This window comes from Nematostella vectensis, chromosome 7 (genome assembly GCF_932526225.1).
Source record: "Nematostella vectensis chromosome 7, jaNemVect1.1, whole genome shotgun sequence".
Taxonomy (NCBI): domain Eukaryota; kingdom Metazoa; phylum Cnidaria; class Anthozoa; order Actiniaria; family Edwardsiidae; genus Nematostella; species Nematostella vectensis.
The window spans coordinates 3,644,972-3,663,816 of NC_064040.1; the positions used below are offsets into that span (position 1 = coordinate 3,644,972).

Below are 18,845 nucleotides of genomic sequence, written 5' to 3' on the forward strand. Positions count from 1 at the left end.
TAACACGCTTTCTGATTGGTCAGTGGATTATTTGTCTTTGAGAGACTGGAAGCGACTGTAAAAGCTTTTGACCGCGTCCTTTCCGCAAAATGGCGAAATTTTAGACTGATTTTCTCTCAATTTTGTTTGAAAAGTCGCCCGGGACGACCTGTAACCATAAAAGATGAGTTCAGTTTTTGCATTACGCGGTTCTGAAGGAGGCAAGGACGTTATTTTGGCGGAGGGAAAGACTTCTATTGGCCGAGGACCATTGCTCAGTGTGAGTAATAACAGCGAATAGAGGGCTCGAAAGTGTGGCTTGAACATAGTTGATTCAATTTTCCACGAGCGTCTTCGATTGAATTTGTTCCCCTTTTCCTATGATTATTGCTTATTTAGCCCTTTTCTGGGATGTGCACATGTAGTGTTTTTGAATGTGATCTTTGTGGATACCCCTCATTCACTGGACTTGATCGTGTCGAGGGTTTATTACGACCAGCGCCAGTGGCCCGCATCCATTCGCCCCTATACGAGCCAAACAAAGGAAATCTCCCTCGCAAAGTGCAGTTCGATCGATCGTCGTATTTCTACGCTTCACCGTTGTTTGTTTTAGTCCCTTTTATTCGCGGACCGTCTTTATTGTATTTTGTTACAGTTTATCGAATTTAACTCACAATATCGTGCCGACAATGCTCAACTGTTGCTAAATGCTATTATCACTTCGCCCAACCTCACACTCCATGCACTTAATTCGTGACTTTTTGTATTTTCGCACAGGTAGCAGACAAGAGGGTCTCAAGGTCCCATGCTACATTAGATATAAACAATGGCAAACTTACTCTTTCTGCTGTAAGTAGGAGTTATTTATGCATTGAGGTCACTATATGTTAGCTTACTAGAATAACAATTTGACAATGTAACCACACTTCCAATTTCATGTTTGACATAATTTAACAAACTAAATTTTCTTGATACATCAAACCTAAAGAACAAGATCCCTAGAATTTGAGATTTTAATTTATATTATGTTCTTATGCTTTCTACTTTTCGATGATACAAATTTAAATTAAAGCAAAAGTTACCACCATAATAGAGAGCATATTGTAAAATTATTGGAACTCGTCTATCTACCCTAGGGGGACTAACCAATGAGACGAGTGTACTAGGGGGTCCTAGCTATAGACATGAATTTTGAGGGGCTCGTAATGTGTAGCACTCAGCTAAAGTCCCTGTCACACATAGACTTTTCCGCTGCAACTTGTCTCGCAAAAAAAATTGTTGCTGGTCACATGCATCCTGTCACATGTAAAGATTTTCCTGAGACTTGAAGCAATTTGTTGCAGAAAGAACAAGCGTTCTACTTTCTTGCTACGTTGAGAAATGCAAATCAAGTTGCAAAAGGGGTGTCACACAAAATAATGAGTGTGCGACCTTGGTCTAGCAATTTTTTGCCACAAACTCAGAGATTTTTGTTCAAAAATTTGAGGTCTCTTGTGATTTTGCCCATTTCTTAATAAAAGTAGTTTTTGTGAAAATTTGATATGTCCATTGAAGCCCAAGTATCAGGACCTTTTAATGTTCCCTGGGAAGCGAAAGAAAGGGCCTGATACAAATACTGTAAAATCTTCATGTTCACTAACCATATTTTTGGGGTCCACATGTGAGTATGCTAGCTTTGTCTCACTGTACATATCTAGAGTAGTAGACCCTGTGTCATGCTAATGATACAGCCCCTATAGTTAGACTACACTGTACACAACTAGACCACACTTTTCATAGCTAGGCTCTTTGGCAGCCTTTGATACAAACCCTATAACTGGACCACACAACTAGGCCTTGCATGACTAAAACTAAGCCTCTCTTTATAGATAGGCCTCAAGATTTAGAAATGATGAGTTTTTCCATTCTCGTTTTAGACTCATACCAACCCAACATTCTTTAAGCTGTCGGGTCGAGAGAAGTTTTCAGCCCTGAGAAAAGATGAGAGTCAGGAGCTTAAGACAGGAGACTTGATTTCCCTACTTCCTGACCAGCATGTGTTTGAGATTATCAGTATCAACCCCAATACACACAGCACAGCTGTGAATAATGGGGCACTGACCGATGAGAAGACACTTGCTGGAAGTACTGAGAAATCTCAAGAAGAAAAAGGTAGGTGTTCTTTGTTGATATGCCAACAACTCAGGGACATGTACAGCTACAGTAGAAGATAGTGTTTTCACTCTGAAATACTCTTATGGGTATGGGGCAAATAAGGGTTCCTCAGAAGTCAGTTCTTGTAATTTTTTGCAGTTGTGAGTCCAGAAGAGGACTCAAACCTTGATGGAACCAGCAATGGATCTCCTTCTGAAGAGAGTTCTGCTAAACCCAGCCCAGGAGATGATACAACGCAAAGCAGGGTAAGAACATAAAGTAGATCTTTCTTCCTTTTTTATATTCCCTCCTCCTTTCTATGTAGACTATGTTTCTTTTTTCAATACTACGAAAGGTATTAAAAGCCACCCTCAGGACCAAGCAAAATGGCCTCTAAATCAGTAACCTTAATTTTATCAGCAGTTTTGTTACAAAAGGGTTCTGATATTAGTGAGGTTGATAGAGTACTGTAATTTTAACAGCGACTAGCATGAAAATGTAACTACAAGGACCTTTTATAGGTAGACTTCTAAACAACTTATAAAAACAAGGTGATGAACAAGTGTTATTAATTCTTTTACTAGGAAGCACCTCCAATAACCACTGGTGTAGAAGATGCTGAGATGCTTAAGAAATCCCGTAACCTTCCTGCATGGATGGCAACAGGAGGCCAGGCCACCACTGCAAGCCCTCCTGTCACCAAACCTGTAGGGGGTAAGTCTGGCTAGTGTGGGCAGCGACATGGCATGCTATGATCTTTTAGAGGAAAAGGCTGCCATGATGTTTTATATGCACTTTCCCAACCCCCCTTCCCCCCTCCAAGAAATCACGCATCAAACTTAAAATTATGAAGATCTCGTTTGTTGTGTTGCATCGTAAACAATTTTCAAAATTTTCAATTTTCAAAATTTTAGTCCCTTTATAAGGGATAAGCAATAGTGGTTGAGTAGAAGAGTTAAGTGGTTGAAATAACATCAACAAAACACGTCGTGACCATTCGGGCAAAAAGAAAAAGTGTTCATATCTTCCCTACAACAAACTCTAGCTCTGAGCCTGCCCAGGATGACAGTGGTGTCAAATTTACCTTTACCAAGACCTTAAAGTTTCTAACCCATTCTTTGCACACTGTATGTCTTTCATGTGTTTTTAGTGGACAGCTGGTTACCAGACTGTGGAGACATTTTTATCAAAAAAATGTATTAGAAAAAAAAAAACTTATTTTTTCCATCCTCTATGACTTAGGACCAGTGAAACGAGGAAGGGGGCGTCCGAGGAAAAACCCAGATGCGCCTAGTAATAATAACACAAGTGGACACGACTTAGCATACATCCCAACTCCTGCTGAGCGGCGACAGCCAGTCTACAGAGATACTGATGATGATGTGGATCGAGAGCTGCTTGAAGAATTCATGTTCGACAACGATGATGAAGATGACATTGAGGAAGATGATGAGGAGGAGTGGAGCCCAGTGGCGAAGAGTCCTTCTAGAAGAGGACGTGGGAGAGGAAGGGGGCGAGGAAGGGGTAGAGGAAGAGGAAGTAGTCGTGGCCGTGGCCGTGGCAGGGGTAGAGGTAGGGGTAGGGCAAAGAGGAGAAAGACGAAAGAATATAGTGATGATGACAGTGAGGAGGAATTTGAGGATGAGGAGGATGAGTCCTATTCGCCAAGAGCCAACCTCAGAAAGAAGTCGCGAGAAATGAGCTATAGCGAGAATGATGATCCAGATGAGGATGAAGATGAAGAGGTCGATCTCCCGCCAAGGAAGGCTGCACGCCTGAGTGAGGGAGGGGGGCAAGCAGAAGACCCTTTATCTAGAACGGTAGGTACTGAGCCCGTGACAGGTCAAGACACCCCATCTAACTCATGAACTAGCTCTAGGATTCATATCAACGTATATACACGAAAACCGCAATTTTATGATCTTGTTGAAGTCGATAAAACGATGCCTCGAATGTTATTCGCCACAAATGTTGTTGGTCCTGTTACCGCAATGAAGGGTTAGCAGAAACACGATGTTGCAAACACATTTGCGCAGCCCCGTGCAAGCATGGTAAGCATCAGCAACACAAGTGAGAATCGGTCAAACACAAGCGAAAGCGAAAGAAAACCAAGCAGTTGCGTTCTGTTGCTCATCCGCTTGCGTTCTAGTGAGAATCGGGAAATTGCGTGCGCTGTGCTTACCCTTACGTCCAAGTGAAAACCAACCTTAATGATGGCCCAAATCATGCTTGCAAACAGTTTAACAACATCTTCAGACAAGCACATTGTCGGTCCTACAAATTAAGGCAATATTTACACTGGCTTTGTTAGAATACTGTATACAAGTATTTTCTGTCAACATACAAGTCAATACCAACTTTATATCATCCAAGTCTTATCGTAAAATCGCGGTTTCTCCATACATTTGTCTATGAGCTGATTATTAGCGCTTTTAGCTGTTTGCCTATTCCTCCAGGAATGCCTGTTGTTTTAAACGCAAATAAGGTACATTCTCGTTTAAAGAGCTTTTGATTTTCTCTTAAGTTTATTAGTCTAGAAACCAATATGACTATTTTATTGTTTAAGGCCCTAAAAGGCAAACAACTCGAGGCGCTAATAATAATATAAAGAAATCTTAAAGTAAAGAAAGATTGTAGCTTTAGCTCCTTTATTGTAGTCTTAAAGGTTTACTCTAGAAAGCGTACCAAAAAAATAACTATATTTTATGAACGTATTACAACTGAAATAAGAGCATATATATAAATAAGAAAATGTGTTTTTAACGTCGCTGTAGTGAATAAACTTTGTAAATCAATAAGAAGTTGCTTGATGTATACAATGGAATTCCGCTGGTCCGAACTCTGCAAAAGTGAATTCGGCGATAAGGGATTATGCTGTAGCCTTGAAATCTCATACGTGAATAACCCAACTAAGACTTCCCGTTCGATCTAAGCTTTGTAACCGCCCCTGCTTGACAGACGGAAGATTCAGGTACTGAGGGATTTGCGATAGCGGGGTTCCACTGTATCTAACCAAGCTCCTTTGCCTTGGTTTCTTTTGAGACAAAGAGCATTTGTTCGTTTTTAGAGAGGCGAGAACTCCGCGAGTGACGAAGACACAAGTACTACCACCAAACAGAAGCTGTCTGTCTGCCCCTACGGCAAGCTTTGCTATAGGTGGGTGTCAACCCCAGTTTGATACAGTGAAACCCCGCCCTTTTTATAAGATCGCAGCCGTTATTACCGTATGATCGTGGGTGTCAACCCCAGTTTGATACCGTATAACCCCGCCCTTTTTATAAGATCGCAGGCGTTATTACCGTATGATAGTGGCTCTCGACCCCAGTTTGATACAGTGCAAACCCCGCCCTTTTTATAAGATCGCAGGCGTTATTACCGTATGATAGTGGCTCTCAACCCCAGTTTGATACAGTGGAACCCCGCCCTTTTTATAAGATCGCAGGCGTTATTACCGTATGATCGTGGGTGTCAACCCCAGTTTGATACAGTGAAACCCCGCCCTTTTTATAAGATCGCGAGCGTTATTACCGTATGATCGTGGCTGTCAACCCCAGTTTGATACAGTGAAACCCCGCCCTTTTAATAGGATCGCAAGCGTTATTATCGTGTGTGTCAACCCCAGTTTGATACAGTGAAACCCCGCCCTTTTTATAAGACCGCAAGCGTTATTACCGTATGATCGTGGGTGTCAACCCCAGTTTGATACCGTATAACCCCGCCCTTTTTATAAGATCGCAGGCGTTATTACCGTATGATCGTGGGTGTCAACCCCAGTTTGATACTGTGAAACCCCGCCCTTTTAATAAGATCGCAAGCGTTATTACCGTATGATCGTGAGTGTCAACCCCAGTTTGATACTGTGAAACCCCGCCCTTTTAATAAGATCGCAAGCGTTATTACCGTATGATCGTGAGTGTCAACCCCAGTTTGATACTGTGAAACCCCGCCCTTTTAATAAGATCGCAAGCGTTATTACCGTATGATCGTGAGTGTCAACCCCAGTTTGATACAGTTAAACCCCGCCCTTTTAAGGCGGGGGTCTACCTGAAACTCACTACAGACATCAAAAAAATTTTTTTTCGATAAATATCATATTCGGCTATTCCTTTATCAATTCAATGTTGTCTTACAACTGTCCTGACTCTTTTTCGATAAGCCCGAGCGCTTTTAAAAAGTTGTGTCAAGTTTGAAGATCACGTTGCCATGGCAACGATTACTGTTTCTTTTGAATTCGGCGCATTTTTTCTACTCCAATGGGGCCCAATCGCCATACAAACCTGTACAGGACCCGAAATGATCCCAGGACCCGAAACGATCCCAGGACCCGAAATGATCCCCAAAAGTACCCCAAATGATCCTGGGACCCGAAACGGTACCGAGGAGTCCCCGAAATTAACCCCAAGGAATTGCGGTAATGGACAAAGGGAAAGCAGAAGAAATACTTGCAATTCTTGAAGCATAATTAAGGGTTAACAGCGACTCAATTTCTAAACAACGCGACTTAAAAATATTAAATTCCAATACAATACTTCTATTTATTACATTGCCCGGCGTTAAACACATAAACAGAGTCCAAAACAAATACACAACTTTCAATTGCTACTGAAAGGAATACAGCATAAACATAGCACAGCTTTGCTCAGATCAACCAAACTCTCGACCTTCCATCACACTCTAAACATTTTGCGGTTCCGACACATGACTCTCATTTCCGGTTAACATCACCCCTAAAAATTAATATTCATTTGACAACCAAACATGTATTTCACCACGAAATTCTTGTTTACACGAGCGAATATTTACCGACACATTATATTTAGGCAGCCGGTTTGGCCGAGAAGATGGAACGACAAAAGCACACTGAGTAATACACTCGAACAACCAACCCATCTACTACCGATGCAAAATATTAAGAGGATGTGGCATTTGTTGAAAGCAATATTATGTGAGTTTTGAATTTCCTCATGTAGTCGTGCGTACACCCCGGCATGATAGGATAGGTCTTTCATTCGCCGAATAAAAACATGCAAAAAATAACCTTAACCCATTTCGCTATTACTATGAAAAGCAGCATGTCCTATCCTTTCTTTTTGGCTTTTTATGTAAAAATGATTTATCCACACCGTGTTCTTCAAATTACTATCACAGGAATTGTTAGTTGACCCCAATTTCTGACTCAACCACTGTATTTCCCCCGCTGTCGTATATTAATATCTTAATACTGTAGTTTTAGTTAATGTAAATTTCCTTTTAATAACATAAATAAAGCTAAATGTTTCAAATGTTTTTAAAACTGAAAGCCAATCCTTACACATCCCTTTTGTTGTCCATTACTGCAATTCCTTGGGGTTCATTTCGGGGACTCTTGGGGATCGTTTCGGGTCCCGGGATCAGTTGGGGAACTTTTGGGGATCGTTTCGGGTCCTGGGATCGTTTCGGGTCCTGGGATCATTTCGGGTCCTGTACAAACCTCCTCAAATCTCTCTTGAAACAACTGTCCAGCGGTTGACAGCAAAATACACAACTATTATGGGATATATATGTGCAAAATCCAGCAAAACTTCTAAACTTATCGAACCGCGATCCTCAAAGCTATATACAACTCATATCAACTCTTTAAAAGACCTTGAAAAATAATGGTCGGAGAAAAAGACTCATCGACGTACCGAAAGAAAAGAAAACGCGTGTTTTACGGCAAGCAAAAACAGGAGCTGAACCGCTCAGACAGAGATGAAAGCTCTCAAACAACTCGTGGCCTCGTCGAAGAACCAGGACCCTCACACTCTCGATCGGCAGATTATACTCCAGATCACAGTGAACAAGCTCCAGCAAGTGCTTCTAGAAAGAAGCTTAGCGACCATGGCTACAATGAAAGCTTTGACGGAGAGTTTTCTTCGGACGATCAAAGCCTTTCAAAATTTGACTCAGACCACGAGGAGGTATCTGGTGATGATGCTGAAGCCTGCGAATATCGAGTCGTGGACTTGGGATGCCTCTCTTCATATCTTTCCGATGTTCATAGATGCGAAGAAGGTGAGTATTTTGAAAAATAACATCATTTTGTTTTCGCTGATAAGCTCAATATAGTGATTTAGTTTATATGATTGGTCTCAGATTTGGAAATTACTATATACACAGAATACGTGACCTTATGATTTCTTGAACTCAGCGGGACTGTAAGACTCATATTATAAGTAACAATTATTCTGTTTGAATCAATGGCTGATTCATTAGCTAGCGATTCTAAGTGTTTGTTTTATTGCAGGTAAACTTGAAATAAAAGAAACTACTTCAGCAAGGGCAGGGCTGAAATCCTCTTTCGAGGTTAAGTGCAGTTCCTGTCATGAAACTGAAACTCTGACAACATCAAGTCAAATCCACCAAAGAGGCAAGTCTTTCGATGTCAACCGGCGAGTAGTGTACCACTCCCTGGAAAGTGGAAATGGATATGAGGGACTTGCTTCATTTTGCAGAGTCATGAATATGCCATGTGTTAGCAAAGCAGCATATTACAAACAATTGGACATAATTGTCAATGCTCAGGAAGAGGAGGGAAGACGTGAAATGTGTTCGGCCGCAAAAAGACTGCGTCAGAAGCTGATAGGAGATGATGGCAAGGAGTTTGAGCTTCTTGACGTGGCTGTCAGTTTTGATGGAACCTGGGCCAAGAGAGGCTTCACATCACTCACTGGAGTGGTTTTTGCTATTTCTATAGACACTGGAGAGGTCCTAGACTACCATGTCCTCTCCAAACAATGCCAGACATGTACCATAAACAGAGGCAAAATTTCTGATGATGGAGAGTTTGAGGATTGGATACTAGAACATGTGGCTTCAGGTGCATGTGACATAAACTTTGTTGGAAGTTCTCCTGCCATGGAGGCAGAGGGTGCTGTTGTGCTCTGGAGTAGATCCATAGAACGCCACAACATGAGGTACAAGTGGATGATTTGCGATGGGGACAGTAAATCACATAACTCTGTCCAAGACATCTACGATGAATGTAGGGTGGAAAAATTAGACTGTGTGGGGCACGTGCAAAAAAGGATGGGAAAGCGGTTGCTCCAGTTGAAGAGTAGGAGAAAAGGGAAGCTAGATGATGGCCATACGATTGGTGGCCGTGGCCGCCTCACAGAGGCCAAGATAAAAAAACTCCAAAAGGAGTATGGTCTGGCAATTCGCCAGAACACTGTGCAAGATACTAATCCCACAGAAAGAGACATTGATGTGGCAGTATATGCGATGAAAAAGAATATAATCGCATCTCTACACCACAATATTGGGATGCCGGATCTTAAAAAACAGCATCAATACTGCCCAAAAGGGGCAAATTCCTGGTGTAAGTTCCAACAGGACGAAGCCACCGGTACCTCCAGTTACGACTCAGCAGACTGCTTACCTGAGGTTTTTCTAGAGGTACTGCGGCCAGTATACATGAGCTTGAGTGAGACTGATTTACTTAAGAGATGTGTTCGTGGAAAGACACAGAACCCTAACGAATGTATTAATTCGTTGGTTTGGGCCCGATGCCCAAAACACAAGCACCATGGCCCAAAGGTGGTGCGATTTGCAGCAGCATCTGCTGTCTGCCATTTTCATGGGGGGGCTGCTAGTAGGGAGAAAGTGATGGAGAGTCTTTTGATTCCTGCTGGCAGCCATACAAAGCAGGGATCCCTTCTTAAGGACAGAAAGCGGGTGCAGAAAGCAGACAGGCAAGTGTCTGAAAAGGCAAAGAAGAAAAGACAGGCCACCCAGATGCGCAGAGTACGCAGGGAGGAGGCTCTAAGGAGTGCTGAGGGTGTTACTTACGAGTCTGGAGCCTTTTAGCTAAAATATTTTCAAGAACATTGCTTATATGATAAGAAACAGCGTTTTTGTGATTATTGTCAACTTTAAAGGCATTTTCCCGAATTTTTGCTTTTCGGGCTTCAAGAAAAGATATCTCTTCAAGAATTTGTTCAATTGACCTCAAACTTTCAGCATTGATAGATATAACGGAGGTGATTAAAATGAGTTGAGGGATTTCCTCTTTAATTTTTTAAAAGAAAGTTATGGACTGATGAAGTCAATTTTCCTATTATGCAAATTTAAATGACTTCTATTGGCTTATTTTTTGGAATTCCAAAATTTCCTCAACTCATTTTAATTATTAGTGTTCTAGCAATAGTACAATGAAGAAAAATCGAAATTCCATTCAATCTGCAAGGAGTTATTTTTTCTTAAATAAAAACTCTCCTTACTCAGCATGTGTCTTTTTGAAAGCCTGGTATCAAATTACATTGTCATATTTCACGGAATAAAATATAAAATCAGAATCGTCATCTCATAACCTTTCCAATGATATATGGTTTGCTATAGTTATGATGAAAACTTTGACAGTTGTGATTTTTTTTGCAACACCACTCAATTTGCTATGAGTTCAGGTAGACCCCCGCCTTAATAAGATCGCAAGCGTTATTACCGTATGATAGTGGGTGTCAACCCCAGTTCGATACTGTGAAACTCCGCCCTTTTAATAAGATCGCAGGCGTTATTACCGTATGATAGTGGCTCTCAACCCCAGTTCAATACTGTGAAACCCCAACTTTTTTGTATAATATCGCAAGCATTATAACTACCCAGTCTTTCCTATTGACTTTTGCTGTACTAGAATCCCGAACTGTCCGTTTTTCTATTGCAATCTATTATGACAATCTATTAATGGCGTCTCAGCCTTTTTTTTTCTAATGAAGCCTCTGGCTTCTATAAGTTTAATGATAAATAAATGTGTTTGTTGGAACATCACCCCTTTTGCCCTGATATTAACACCGGCACAATACAGAAATATCTAGAAAACAAATGGGGCACGGCCACGCCCCTACTGGTTTTTTACTTATAATTTTTGGAAAAATTGGGGGATGGGGCACGTGCCCCCCTGCTATGGCCCTACTTACTGTTGATATTGCAAATCACTGGGGAAAGCACCAAGAAGGAGCATTTTATTTTCAGTATTACTTGTTCTGCTAGTATCTAACCCCTTCCAATGAAGTATGTTTCCTATTTCCACATATTCCTCTTTCAAATTCTCCACTCCTCATTTGGAGAGACCAGCTTGAAGAACTTCTCGGGACACGGAAGCATTACAAATGAGACTCTAGTAGATACGAAAAGTTTTTGGATTTTGATTGGATAAAGCGCACAAAGCGAGGACCAATCACAAGGAACATGACCAGTCATGTGATCATGTCCTGCCACCCATAGAACGTGACTCTATAATAAACCTCTTTAAGGCAGCGCCTGAATCTTCTTATTGTAACCCTGGATACCATGATCAACAGAAAGAACCCTCAGCATTTAGAGGAATATTCTCACGAGGAGGAGAGGGACACTGGGAACCACAAACCAGAATGTCCTTTCGGTACGGAGTGTTACAGGAAAAACCCGCAACACTTCCAAGAATACACTCATCCAGGTAGGATATAACAATAAACAACAAACCAGAATGTCCTTTCGGTACGGAGTGTTACAGGAAGAACCCGCAACACTTCCAAGAATACACACACACAGGTAACGTATAACAATAAACAATAAACCAGAATGTCCTTTCGGTACGGAGTGTTACAGTGAAAACCCGTAACACTTCCAAGAATACACTCATCCAGGTGGGTTATACCAGTTGGGCGTGGATTGCTATGGTGATGGTGGTGATGATAGTGGTGGTGCTGATGGTGATGCTGTTGTGATATGATGGTTGTGATGATAGTGGTGGTGTTGATGGTTATGCTTTTGTGATATGTTGGTTGCGATTTGTTGGTAATGATAGTTGTGATGGTGGTGATGGTGTTAATGATAGTGTTGGTGATGATAGTGGTGGTGCTGATGGTTATGCTGTTGTGATATGATGGTTGCGATTTGTTGGTAATGATAGTTGTGATGGTGGTGATGGTGTTAATGATAGTGTTGGTGATGATAGTGGTGGTGTTGATAGTGTTGATAGTGTTGGTGATGATAGTGGTGGTGTTGATAGTGGTGGTGATGATGGTGTTGATGATAATGGTGGTGATGCTGTTGTGATATGTTGGTTGCGATGTGTTGGTGATGATAGTGGTGGTGCTGATGGTTATGCTTTTGTGATATGATGGTTGCGATGTGTTGGCAATGATAGTTGTGATTGTGGTGATGGTGTTGATGATAGTGGTGGTGATGCTGTTGTGATATGTTGCGATGTGATGATGATTTTGACGATCATGGTTTCTTGCACACTTATTTCTTATAATTGACAATGCCGTAATCCTCAGACATCCGAGACGCAGGTGAAGACGACAGCGATGACGACGAAGAACCGGACGATAGCGAGCGATCCTCGAGTGACGCCGAGAGCTACAAACAGCAGGGTTCAGATGACAGCGACTGGGGCCCGAATGACGAGTCCGAGGACGAAGACGTTAAAGAGCTATTGTCAGAAGCCCGGGGATTCCTTCGGCGTAAGAACATGACTAAACCCGTGTGATACACAGATTAGACACTGTTGAAGAGCGATGTGGCTCACCTTGTCATGACTTCTGAGTGGTCTTGATAGCACAGGACTGTGATGGTACTTTGACCTCCATAATGTTTGAGCGCGATAGTACAAAAACCTTGATAGAACGTGAGCGTGATGGTGCCATGACTGTGATGTGGCCATGATAATGCCTGGCCGTTTATGGTACAAAACTATGACTGTTATAGTACGTGACCGTGATATTGCCGTTACCGTTAAAATACGTGACCGTGAAAGTGCAGTTTTCATGAGCGTACGTGACCGTGATAGTGTCGTTACCGTAAAAGTACGTGACCGTGATAGTGCCGTTACCGTGAAAGTACGTGTTAAAGTACGTGACCGTGAGAGTGCGTAAGATTTTACCGTGACCGTGATAGCGCGTGATCGTTTGATTTTACCGTGACCGTGATAGCGCTTGAACGTATGATTTTACCGTGACCGTGATAGCGCGTGACCGTATGATTTTACCATGACCGTGATAGCGCGTAACCGTATGATTTTACCATGACCGTGATAGCGCGTAACCGTATGATTTTACCATGACCGTGATAGCGCGTAACCGTATGATTTTACCATGACCGTGATAGCGCGTAACCGTATGATTTTACCGTGACCGTGATAGCGCGTAACCGTATGATTTTACCATGACCGTGATAGCGCGTAACCGTATGATTTTACCATGACCGTGATAGCGCGTAACCGTATGATTTTACCGTGACCGTGATAGCGCGTAACCGTATGATTTTACCGTGACCGTGATAGCGGGTGACCGTATGATTTTACCGTGACAGTGATAGTGCGTAACCTTGAGGAGATTGCGGGTTTCGTCACGCCGTTCGTTGACTACTGCACACGGGCCAGGATCTTGGCTTGGTGTAGAGTTAAGTAGTGATAGAGTGACACAGTGTAGATTTGTAGATATGCCGGAGCTTGCCGTAAAAGGTTATAGATTGAAATGTATATTTACGACAAACAAACGTATTGTACCTATAGAAATAAAGTTCTTGTAAATTATATAACCTTTATGAAGCGAAAATAAAGCATGACAGATGGCGTGAAGTTGTGTTGATGTAGCCTGCGAGCCTGCTTTCATTCGGGCTTTTGCGGTAAGTTTTGTTTTCGAATAATGGGTGGAACGCTCACCCTCGCCCCAGCGCACCTCGGCCTTCACGCGCCACAGAATTCCCAATACTCGAAAACAAAACATTTTGGAATAATCCCGAATGAGAGTGGCTCGCAGGCTAGTGTTGATCCGACAAGGGAGAGCATAACGAGAGAGACATAGACGTCAATTTATCATATTTATTTGAAGATGAAAGAGATTTGAATTAAATACCGGTTAAGACCGTGATGATTTATGCCTACAATTTATAATAAAGGCAGCATAAATAATTAAACAAATATTTATTCAATGTTGTGTATTAATCTGCTCCCTCTCTCCACCCACCCCCCCACCCCCCCCTAGATCGCCCACAATATACTCTCTAAATAAGATAATGTTTGACAACTTTGTTTAATAAATAAAGTATAGATGTTAGAAAAATATTTTTTTTTCTCACTGTCTGATCCCAGCCGGGTTGGAAACCCATCACCCAGCCACTTTTGTTGTACACTAATCTATCAGATATTGCCCGATACGGACAACCAAAAAAGTTGGTCCCAGGAGCAAGAGTGAACAAGCATTTTTTGTCTTTTTTAAAACGGTGCACGTTACTTTACTTTATTATTCCTTTATAATTATTCATTGCTTTTGGGAGTTCTTTATCTAATTATCAATCTTGAATGTCGTAGTTATATCTATACCCTGGGTACCAGAGCCTCCAGACATCTCTCGTCCAGTGACGCTCAGCCAAAATGCCGTGACAAGCGCAAGCGCTTCGCTCGTCGAGGAATTTTGTTTAAGCATCACTGGACGAGAGAAGTCTGGAGGCTCTGGTACCGAGGGTATTATACCTGTATTGAATAGATACAAATTAAAATATACGAGAAGGATATTGAGAAGGAATATGGACTTAAAGATACTATATCTTTAAGATATAGAATATAGACTTTCAGACCGAACAACGGAAAACCGGATTAAGCGAAGCGGAGCAAGGATGAGCAAGGGAGATGAGCAGAAAACATTGTGAACAAAGGGGAACAATGGTGGGCAAGGAATATGGAATCGCAACTGGTAAACAGTGAAAAAAAAAATTGAGTACATGGCCGAGAATCGAACCTTTTCCAGATCCGATTAAATTGAGAAAAATTAGACCATACTTGCAGACATGCGCTTAAACACCGTATGGCAGCATTAAGCTTTACGGCTAAGCAGGAGATTTCGGCCCCAGCACCGCTATCTAGCGAACTGTACAACACAAAAGAACCTGACGTACCCGCGCATTAATGGGGAGGCAATAACCAGGATCCCAGCCCTGTCTTATTCGGTTACGCCACGCACAGCTCGCTGAGATGTACAATGAAAAATATCGGGGTCTCTTTGACCCTCGCGTCGCTTGGGAATAGGAGTGTTGCTATAGAAATGTAGTGATGTCGTCATCATGTGCAGCACACTAAGACCTAGGTCTACATTGCTGCCTCTAGCCTTTCTACTTCTTGTCAAGTAACGCACGTGCATATGACATGTTTTATGCCCAGAACAACAAAAGCAAGCTACATTAAAATGCAGGCAATCTAAGATGCTTTGTGTTCTTAGTTTTTAGAAAGTACTGTGATTAAACCTCTCGTAAGTTAATCTCCTCGAATTTCTTACGAGCATTTTAGATTCTAGGAGTTCATTTTTTGCTTGGCACAGGCATCGGGTGTGAAGCTACAAACTTCTTAAGCCTAAAAATATGTCGTCTTAGACATCCAAAATCTAGGTAATACCTTTCACACTCAAGCCTTCAGAAAACGGAAATTCTAGTTGTTGGTCAAGTCCACATTCCTTGCTCACCCTCGCTCCCCTTTACTCATCCCTTTTTGGATATCTTAATTTGTATTTGTTCAATACGGATATAACGTTTACTACGATATTCAATATTGATAATAATAAAATGGAACTTCCGAGAGCAAGCACAGGCTCATCGTTTTAACCCGGGTACACAAAAAAAAAGCGAAAATAAGCAGGCTTGCCCATCCTCACTCCTCGGAGCAAGAGTAAAAATAATGTAACCACGTTCCTATTCCAGGCAGCATATGCGCGCGGAAAAGGTGCGTTAACGCTAGTTACGCTGAGTCGCTAATGCTTTTGCGCATGATAGTAAAATGCACGGGTTGCGCGCTCTCTTCCACGAACATGAGCGTAAAGCCCCATCTACACTAAAAACTACTGTTTTTAGTTGACAATTTTATAGTTGACAACTATATTTGTTGGCATCTGCACTAGCAATTTTTCATATGTGACAATTTTTAATTGCCGAGAAAAAGCAAACCTGCTAGCTTTTGAGAAACTATAATTGCCACATAAAAATTGCCCAATTTGCTCCACTACAATTTGCTCTACACTAGCAAATAAAAATTTTCACATAAAAATTGTCAACTAAAAATTGTTAGTGGAGATGGGGCTTGTAGTTACTATTCACACGCGGAAAAGGTGCGCTCACGTGGGTTTGGGTTAGTGGTGCGCGGGCCAGTGCGAGTCCGTTAGCGCGCTCTCTTCCACAAACATTGGCGTAAGGTATTTACTATCCACGCGCGACCACGCGCGTACCAGCCACGCTTTCTCGTAGATCTTTTTCTCCAGTCGATCCTGTGGAGTACTTGCGGTGGGATCGTTGATGTCAATCAAACTGAGCCTGCGTGCCCTAGTCTCCTCCTCCTGTTCATCAACACCACTCCTAATGTTCAAGAACTGTAGAACTGGTAATGTGATGCCGCCGAATACTATCACGGACACGATGACTATGATGAGTGTCGTAGTGAGCATCATCTGACGGGGAATAGAGACGGTATTACGTACAGCGAGCGCGAACGCTATCGCCCCACGTAAACCTGAAAAAAACATCATATGCTGGAAATTTGCTGGAATAGTACGCGTTCTCCCAAGATTGAGGAAAAAAGTAAGGGGATAGATATTGAGAAATCGCCCTACGAAGATCGCAAGAAAGGACCACCCAATAAAACCAGGGTTCCATTGATGACTTGTGAACGCGAATACGGATAATCCGATATAGGTGAAAATGAAGTTTTCAGCCATGAAGTTCAAGAGCTCTAGCGTTTGTAGAGTCCTCGCTCGTGACTCGTCTGTGAGGTTTTTATATGTGTAATGCTGTTGGGTGATTCCACAGAATAGCACAGCGACGATACCCGACCAGTTTGCTATCTCTGCCATGAGGAACGTGCAATAAGACATCAAGAAAAGCAACGCCGTCTCAAGAATAGGAAAACTTCCTAGCTTGGTGAGCTTAGTGACAAGTGCATTGATGCAAGACATGCTGCAGCCGATGACGAACGAACCTGTAAATATAGCAACAAAATCACTGAGCGCTTGGGCACAAGACATCAAGTCAAACTCGCGCATCTCGCGTGGGTTGTACGCGAGGTAGCTCTCGATCGCACGATACAGCACTATCGCCACCGCGTCGTTCAGAACACTCTCTCCAAACACAAGTGCATACATGTCTACATCAACGTGGATATCGTGAAATATCGCTAGTACAGTGACGGGATCTGTAGCGGATATAAGCGCACCGAACAGCAAGCATTCTGGGTAATCGAAATCCTTCGTTACTCCTGTCCAGACATTAAACCCGTAGATTAAACTCCCAGTGGCGAAACACGAAATAGTCGTACCAAAGAACGCGTACGTCAGAATAGCTCCGAGATTACGAAAGAAGTAACGCTTCTGCATACTATAACCAGCGTAGAATATTATCGGTGGTAAAAGTACGTAAAAGAATATCTCAGGGTTAAAAGTTGCTCGGGATTCGATCTCATTTGTTTCATCAGGGGCCTGGGTTTGCGCGGGGAATCGAATACCCATCAGATTATAAGTATACTCCGTGCCGTTTATGTTCACCCAGACGCTCTGAGGTGCATTCGTGAGGTTATTGCAGTTCTTTATCTTGACTGATAGTGGCTGCTTGTGATGTCCGACCTCGGAATACTTGATCAAGGCGCCGACGACCACACCAATGATCATCGCAACCCCTGTCTCGTGAATGAACTTCAGCCTACGTATCTTGAATAGCCAAATAACGAGTATATCGACAATGAGTAAACCTATAAGGATCATGATACTTAGGCTGTCCGTGTTGTGCGAGTGTTCCATCTCATCTTCTCGCTTTCCTTCAAGTGTAGTCGGAGTCTCGAGTCCGTGAACAAGGGGGAAGAGTTGGACTATGAAAATCACAACAAGCGCAAAGTGCAACTTTTCGGCAAAGGAGGAACGCCCTTCTGCTCGCAAAAATCCCTGCTCTTTTTGATGTCGTGTCTTCATTGCAAATTGTGCCTTATTGTCCGACTATCTAGAGGATACTATTAACATGAAAGCTGCTGGAATGGTCTTGTTTCATCAGAAGATTGAACCCAACGGTAGTCTTCTTTACTCTTACGAACAAATAGTTTGAATCTTTAGTCAGAAAACCTAAACCAACGTGACGTTTTGTGGCATTTGTCAATGTCCGTAACTGTTCTCTTTCATTGTAAATGTTTAAGGTATCATTTTTGTTGGGAACTATTTCATTACCCAGTCTTGATTTTTGTCGTTTCGTTTGCAAGTGCAGGTGAATTTTTAATGAGATCCGCTGGCCACCTGTTTAGCTCCGCGTTTTTAGGTTCAACTAGTGCTGGTGGCACTACTTCTCTATGTTTGTTCAGTTTTTATTCAAACAAATGAAACTTATTATCTCTGTTCACACCGGATGTAATCCGATGATCTGGATGCGCTTCAGATGGCCACACATGCTCATAGCAGTCCCTATTTCTTGTGACGGAGTCAGGCACACTTCTCTCTGTTATTTCTCGCTATATAGAGATAAAAACATTTGCGACTACGAAACAGACCTGTAGGGAAACCTATGTAGTTTGTATTTTTCTCAAACTAACACTATATATATATATATATATATAATATATATAATATATAATATATAATATATAATATATAATATATATATATATATATATATATATATATATATATATATATATATATATATATATATATATATATATATATATATATATATATATATATATATTGAAGCAAGCCGCTCCATTTTTGTTTCTCTTT

The 18,845-nt window shown here is 41.9% G+C and overlaps 3 protein-coding genes and 1 long non-coding RNA gene across 4 annotated transcripts; 2 read left to right on the forward strand and 2 right to left on the reverse strand.

Moving 5' to 3' along the window:
- The first annotated feature begins 29 nt into the window (after positions 1-29).
- LOC5514910 (aprataxin and PNK-like factor) lies at positions 30-13,684 on the forward strand. The gene is made up of 9 exons (XM_032384591.2): positions 30-259; positions 757-828; positions 1,896-2,130; positions 2,272-2,378; positions 2,697-2,826; positions 3,355-3,932; positions 5,180-5,268; positions 11,430-11,563; positions 12,390-13,684. Exons 1-9 carry the CDS (start codon positions 164-166, stop codon positions 12,599-12,601), a joined length of 1,653 nt encoding a protein of 550 aa, XP_032240482.2. The 5' UTR covers positions 30-163; the 3' UTR covers positions 12,602-13,684.
- On the reverse strand, positions 6,341-7,715 carry LOC125568430. Its single transcript, XR_007312362.1, has 2 exons — positions 7,583-7,715; positions 6,341-6,389 (listed from the first exon to the last, which is right to left on the reverse strand). It is a non-coding gene; the product is annotated as an uncharacterized LOC125568430 (long non-coding RNA).
- LOC116608472 lies at positions 7,749-10,356 on the forward strand. The gene is made up of 2 exons (XM_032369690.2): positions 7,749-8,145; positions 8,378-10,356. Exons 1-2 carry the CDS (start codon positions 7,749-7,751, stop codon positions 9,937-9,939), a joined length of 1,959 nt encoding a protein of 652 aa, XP_032225581.2. The 3' UTR covers positions 9,940-10,356.
- Positions 13,685-14,125: 441 nt separating the features above from the next.
- Positions 14,126-18,599, reverse strand: LOC5514911 (sodium/hydrogen exchanger 7). Its single transcript, XM_001635065.3, has one exon. It carries the CDS (start codon positions 18,048-18,050, stop codon positions 16,227-16,229), a length of 1,824 nt encoding a protein of 607 aa, XP_001635115.2. The 5' UTR covers positions 18,051-18,599; the 3' UTR covers positions 14,126-16,226.
- Positions 18,600-18,845: the final 246 nt, after the last annotated feature.